General features: G+C 39.0%; 1 protein-coding gene across 2 annotated transcripts; it reads right to left on the bottom strand.

Annotated features, from left to right (window-relative positions):
* Positions 1 to 2,618: 2,618 nt before the first annotated feature.
* On the bottom strand, positions 2,619 to 6,355 carry LOC135614253 (uncharacterized). Of its 2 annotated transcripts, XM_065111409.1 has the most exons (5): positions 5,817 to 6,355; positions 4,694 to 4,791; positions 3,732 to 3,905; positions 3,483 to 3,625; positions 2,619 to 3,380 (listed from the first exon to the last, which is right to left on the bottom strand). In XM_065111409.1, exons 4-5 carry the CDS (start codon positions 3,546 to 3,548, stop codon positions 2,784 to 2,786), a joined length of 663 nt encoding a protein of 220 aa, XP_064967481.1. In that variant the 5' UTR covers positions 3,549 to 3,625; positions 3,732 to 3,905; positions 4,694 to 4,791; positions 5,817 to 6,355; the 3' UTR covers positions 2,619 to 2,783. The 2 variants fall into 2 exon arrangements, with proteins under 2 accessions (XP_064967481.1, XP_064967480.1); XM_065111408.1 differs by lacking the exon at positions 5,817 to 6,355 and having other exon boundaries at positions 4,694 to 5,242.
* Positions 6,356 to 6,916: the final 561 nt, after the last annotated feature.

Below are 6,916 nucleotides of genomic sequence, written 5' to 3' on the forward strand. Positions count from 1 at the left end.
TCGGGCCGAGCGCCTCGGCCCGACCTTTGTGCAGGTGCCAGACGGGATCTACTCTTTCAGGCGCTGACCTGCCGACCCGAGCTGCCGACCCAAGTTGCCGAGCTGCCGACCAGAGCTGTCGAGCTGCCGATCCGAGTTGCCGAGCTGCCGACCCCGAGTTGCCGAGCTGCCGACTCGAGTTGCCGACCCCAGTTGCCGACCAGCTGACCCGAGCTGTACCGACCTGTCGACCCGAACATTCGATCCCGAACCATAGGGCACGGCCGCCAGGAGACCCCGAGGGACACCGCCCGAGATCCCCGACGTCCGGACCCCCGAACCAAGCCGCATCGGCCCCGAGGCCACGGCTTAAATCAGTTACTTTCCGTAACATGCATATCTGCAGTATAGATTTTTGGTATTGACCAAGATTGATTTGTTTCTTCTTTAAGTTGTCATGTGGTCATCACTTCAATATATATCAGATTATCTGCTTTCCATTTTTCAGTATTATGTTTCATTGGGAAGTGAGATTTATCATTTACGTTTTCTCTCTTTGGCATTGAGTAACCACTATCAAGCACTTTCAGTATTATAAGGTTTGGGGATGGTTGATCTGCAAATGCCTTACATGCCATTTCTATCGCTTGAACCTTGATCTACTTTGATTAAAATATTTTATTTGTCTAACAAAAGCATTTTTCTTTATATATCTATTTGTTTTCTCTATTTATGAGAGTTTCGCTATCTCCTAATATATCTCTGGATAAGTACCTTCCATTAGGTCTTCGTCGTAGAATTGGAATATTCTCCGTCACATCAAATTCTATATTCTAATGGCAGGTACTGTTAATGAAAATTAACCCAATCTATCTCGTACAAGTTTCATAAAGAGAATGGTGGAATAAAGTTCTCATAATGAAATTAAAAATAAAAATAAAAATAGTGAAATTTTACCTGATATGCCTCACATAACAAGTTTCCTAAAGAAAATAATGGTTATCATCAGCATTATTGACATAACAAAATTTTAAGCCCTGGTTTAACCGTTTCATGGGATGAGATGGCAACATCATTAACAAAAGGACTCCCCATGCTATGAGAAAGTTTGCTTGACATTACCCTCCATGCATTTGAGATAGGAGAGGTCTGCACTTGTGCCATCCGATGATACCACATAAAAGCACCTCGAGTCTTGGAAGCTCATGTTCTTGTCAACCTGCCATCAGCAAAATAAATATATCTTTATGTGACATTGCAACTAAATAAGATTAATTTAAGGAAAAGAAAAAAAAACCATGGTTTGGACCATTGTCATGCAATGCCCTTGTCGCTTTATTGGGAACACATGACTCGTCCAGCTTACCATAATGTAGTCAACTTGATCAGACACCTTTGATTGCTTATCAGGGTGGTACTTGAAAACATTCTCCGAGATGAACTTTTGATCATCAGCAGAAAGTCGATTGCCATCACTGAAATAATATATCATAACCAAGATATGTATACCATCAGAGCAAGCATGACGTTACAAATATCATACAATTTGTTCATTGACGAAGTAACATCTAAAAGGATAGTTTTTCCATGACCAACCAATAATATGTACGTGAGAAAAGCAGGACATTTTAGGGAAAATTGTTCACCCAAGTTCAACTGCTATTTTAGGCCCTATATTCAAACTCTCATGAATCAAATAGGAATATAAAATAAACATATGTCAGTTAGGTAAGAAATCATGTTCATGGTCTTTCCTACCCTTAATATAATAAATGAGGAAAAATAAACAATGTGTATAGAACTAATTATTGAGACCAGAATTTTTAAATTTAATCATAGCATAATCGTGCAAAATAATAAGCTCTCTATATAAAAATGTATGAGCTCATTGTCACTTTTATGATGTCTATTTAAATAAAATGTGATAGCCATAAGCATTTATACATCATAGTATATAACATTGGATTGGATGGTTTCTACGATCATCGAAATAAGGTTGTGTAAAGCAATTCTAAGCAAGGTCATAAAACCCAATCCTGATGACATAACAATCTCCAAATCAAGGCACTAACAGCAGCATCCAAAGTAAGTCCCTGGGTTAGGGAGGTCATAAAACCCAATCCTGACATAACAATCTCCAAATCAAGGCACTAACAGCAGCATCCAAAGTAAGTCCCTGGGTTAGGGCTCAGACGTCTAGATGATGTGAGATTAAACACCTCTGATCTGCATGAAGGAGGTATGCATAACCAATAGGGAAGGTGGAAGCATTAGCCATTGATGAAACATCAAGGCCTGCTGATTCACCCAAGAGTTTATTAAATTTTCTTATCTACTAGCTTAAAGGTTTTGATACTGGATTTTGTGCAATTTGTTTAAGTTTAGTTTGGGCTTCATTTGGTTTAAAGTCATTTGTAATGGGGCTCTTTACTATTTCTGTCACTGTAGTATGAACAATACCCACCACCATATGTACACTGCAGCAGATGAGACCAATAAATAAATTTAAGCCTTTAGAGATACAAATTTAAATTGTTCTAGTTTAAACCTTGTTTAGAACACTTATGCTTCCTTTTCAGAAAAGCCCATCAGATAAGTTATTGATGACTTATTTAGACCTTATTTAGAGCAGTTGTGGGTGCTTTTCAAATGTCAATGCCAGGTAAGTTACTGATGCTTTAATACATAACAGATGTAGTGTATCCTTTCATTAGCCAAGCCTATTGGAAAACAAGTTGAGGAACTTAGGTTGTGGCTGTTGAACCTATGTTTCCCTTCCCTTCTCCTGTTCACCTCTTTCTCAACTAATCTCTCTCATCACCATGTTTCAAATCCACCTTGGTCTTGCTTGCCTCATTCCAACAATTCCTGTGAGACAATTTGTCCCAGGCAGTTGAGTTCCCGTCTGCCTTCCATTTCCCCCATGCAACAGACTCATCTGCTGTGCCAGAATGTTTCTGTGCATCCATATCTTCACCAGGTACAGTATCACCTGCCAGATTCTCAGATTCAACAGTCTTTTGTTTCACTTGGATGGAATCCCAACTAGACCAAACATTATGTTTGGTTGCTGGGGATTCACGGTTGTCCACATGAGTTGATTCTTTATCTCCCCATCCCTCCCGGTTACCTGACTTGACCGAAACTGGATCCACTTCCCAGCTAGACTCGCCAGATTTTCCATTTACCAGGCCAATCCTTTTCTGAAAGTTGTACTCAACATCATCACTATCATCAAAAGTCATACATCCATCGAGGTCAGGTGATAGACAAATTCCATTTTCTTCTGCCATTTCATCAACATCTGCTAGATATCTGCCAGTTGCTTCTCCACTGGATGTCTCCCTTGATAACTCCAGAAAGTCATAGACTCCTTTTCCAATATCTTTGTTCATTGCCATCTGTCACAGCAGAAATAAGGTAAATTAACTCTCATTCATTATATGTACAAATATTTCAATAAAGTCATGGGTACATGGTATTGGGTGAATGGAAAATGGAACCTGTTTCTTATCCCAAAGAATCTGGAATGGTGTGCACCAGTCCCAATAGCCACATTTTTGCCCCATGAACAGGATGAAACCACACTGGCTAATGAATCAACCTGACGCTTCTCAGCAGCTCTTTCAAAGCATTTCATTGGTGTCTGCAAGAAGAATAGAAACATTCTAATGTTATTATCAGACAAAATTAAAAAGCACACTTGATGTAAATGAACAAAGAAGAGCTTAAATATTCAGACATGCACTTACAAATAAAGTGGCTTCAGTAAATGGTCCTTCAACTTTGAAAGAACGAAAGAGCGCCTTATAACCACCAGTGTTGAAACCGATAAGTTTTCCAGTGCAAGTCATGCTGTTTGCAACAAGCAGAAGGTGTTCCTTCATCACACCTTTAGAAACCATTTTGATTGATTTTGACATTCGCTGTAATAGCAGCCGTCGCAAGTTAAGGCACATCAACAAATCAAAAATTACAAATCATAGGGAAGGGACAAAAATAATTGACAAATACACAAATGGAAGTGCAATCAGTAGAAATATGATAAAATAGTTCCCAAGGATGGATCAAGTCAAGTACAGACTCAAGCCAACGTAACTAGAACATGCATGTCCCACTCCATGCAACTAATAAATCTTTTATTGAAGTACATAATGATTGTTTTAAATCTTCATATATTAAATATTTTACTTGATAAAAACAAAATCAATCTATGAGGATCTCTGATCCTAGATATCTGTAAACAATTTACTAAACATAGTTATCAAGAAGCATGCCGATGTGAAATTGTACACTCAAGAAAGCACCTCAATTGTGGGATCTTCCTTTAAACTATGAAATTACCTACCTGCTTGTTACATACTGTGCTTTATATCAGAAACAATGCTAGATTTACAAGTGAGCTAAATGCAATACATAATATGTCAATCTTCTGTCCCAAGAAATTTACATACAACAATATTGATGCCAACACGTTGTCAGAAGAAATTTAGGATCAATTATGATGCTAAGAATTTAAGGGAGTCATTTACGATATTTGGTTATTCTAGAACATATCTACTTTTGTAGAAGGTTGAAACCATGAAAACCGAATTTCCTATAACATCACATGATTCTTGTTGTGGTTGACACTAAGAAGCTATGCTCTAAAACTAAACACCACAAAAAATAAAGCAACATTTACTGATGTCACAAGTTAAAAAGATTAACTAACCGGATATTTATTCCAAGTGTAATAAATGACATCCCACAAGCTCGCACTTTTAGTACTTCATCCCCAAAATAATCCTCAATACTAGAGTTTTCATCCTTCTGCAAAATACTTAGAAAAGTTAAAAAGCTACTTCGAATATTCATGTTGTCATGAAAGAACAAGTATAGAACTATCAAGTCAAAAACAAGAAACTAAGAAAGAATGTTCAACGTCATTTGACTCAACTTTTAAAAATGCTAGGGTTCATCAAATCAAACAAACATCACCTAGATACTTATTATGGAATCTCAATCTAGCATATTATATATTAGTTAAAAGACAACTACCAAGAAATTTATGACATAATACTTCCAATTCACTGACTAATTTCTCAGAGATTTCAGGTTAATTAGACTTTTGTGCTTATAAAGATAGCTTGGTAAAACTTGAATCATCATTTAAAGGCAAAAAGGACACCTACCAGACTTCTTCATAATAACCTGTATCTAATCAGAAACCTTAGCCAGTAGGCAGGATAATCATAATATCCCATTAGAGAAGCTTCAATAAGTGGCATATAACTTTTCATTTATCGGTTTGAACAAAAACTAAAAATCACTTAGGATCACTACATTAATTTTGCCTTTCAACACAAAAAGAAGATTATCACTGAATCCAATATAGAATAGTTTTTCTCTTTCTTTGTTTTATTCTTAATCAACTAGTTTAAAGGAGCAGATATAAACTGACAAGTGATTTTATGGTAAAGGCATTGAGTCAATCAACTAATGATTTTTTTCCACCAAAACCAATGAATATTTTCAACACCCTCCTCATGGGAATCCAAGGACTTGAAAGGAGTCCAAGTTGATGAAGCTAGTTGCTAACAGTATGCTACTCTGAACAAAAAGTTACATCCACGATAAAGTAGCTAGGCTTATACACAAGCAAATAAAGAATGATATTTATGATAGACGATCATTATAGCACTGAAAATCAAAATTAATGACCAAAAGATACCATCTAATCTGGATCATTCAGGATGCACATATTAAGATAAAAAAAAAGATGTCATTCATGCTAGATACATCAAAGAACTCACAGGCATCCAGTTCAAAATTGACAATATGAATAAAAAACCAACCTTTATGTTCATGGGACCAAGGATTGAAATTTCGTACCGAATCGAATTTCGAGATTTTCTCGGTATGATACTGTGTACCGAGCTGTCACGGCCTTAGCTGGAATTGCCTAAGGCGTGAGGCACCCTTGCGGCCAATGACGCGAACTTAGCTTGCGTTGCCTAAGTCGCGAGGCCCACTCGTGGCAAAGACGCGAACTTAGCTTGCGTTGCCTAAGTCGCGCTCCGCCCTTGCTATATTGCTCCGCAAAGGGTCAGCCAACTTGTAACCTCACGCAGGTCCCGAAGGACCTGTAAAAGAGAGAAAGTTGATTAGTTCGAAAGGGCGAGCGACGGACAAGTCCCGAAGTCTCGCGAAAAGGGGAAGCTTTATAAGCAAATCAGCGAGCACCTTGTGTGCACAAGAGAAAAGAGGGAGAAGGAGAAAACAAGGCTTTAGAAGGATGAACGAACAGCTGCAAGCCCACAAACAGCCGCTCACCTGGTCCCTGGCGCGAAAACAAGTCCCCGTAAAGGTCACGTGCGAACTTGTGAATGAGAGTTCAACGCCCGGTATATAACCGAAGCCCCATCCAGCCCTGTGCCACCCGGGGGGTTCAAAGGGGCTGAGATGGCTGACGTTTTGGTGAGCGAAGGCAGTTTGTTCGCTAGCCCCCGCTGTCACGGACAAACTTCGAAACAAGGTGTTTGATGTAATGCTTATGTATGTCCGTGTCTTTTGGCATATTCATGCCTTGTACAGAATGTAAAGGGGCGGCCGAAGGCTTAATAGTCCCACTTTAGTTGGGTTGGTGGCCTCTTTAGGCTTGTAAATAAAGGTTGTGTCATGTGGACACGTGCGAGAGCGTTTCGGTCTGTAATGGACCATTTTACCCTTTGTTGTGCAACTATTCAGAGCTTGTAAAGTCTGTTTGTAATTTGCATTGTCTATAAAGTGCTTTTCGGACATGTTTGCTTGTGGATCCCGAGTGAGGCATTTTCTCTGTCTTGTTCTCTCTTTTGGGGGTTCTAAGGGACCAAGGGAGGCTTCGGGGAGGCTGACCTTTGCGGACAGACACGCAAGGGTGCCGCACGACTTAGGCAAAATCAGCTAAGTTCGTGTC

This window comes from Musa acuminata, chromosome BXJ2-6, assembly GCF_036884655.1.
Source record: "Musa acuminata AAA Group cultivar baxijiao chromosome BXJ2-6, Cavendish_Baxijiao_AAA, whole genome shotgun sequence".
NCBI classification, from domain to species: domain Eukaryota; kingdom Viridiplantae; phylum Streptophyta; class Magnoliopsida; order Zingiberales; family Musaceae; genus Musa; species Musa acuminata.

Bases quoted from the DNA above. Each gene is read 5' to 3' on its own strand.
- LOC135614253 (XM_065111409.1), bottom strand. From the start codon at position 3,548: ATGGGGCAAAAATGTGGCTATTGGGACTGGTGCACACCATTCCAGATT. The intron at 3,381-3,482 runs GTTCCATTTTCC...CTGCTGTGACAG, and splicing joins TTCTTTGGGATAAGAAACAG to ATGGCAATGAACAAAGATAT.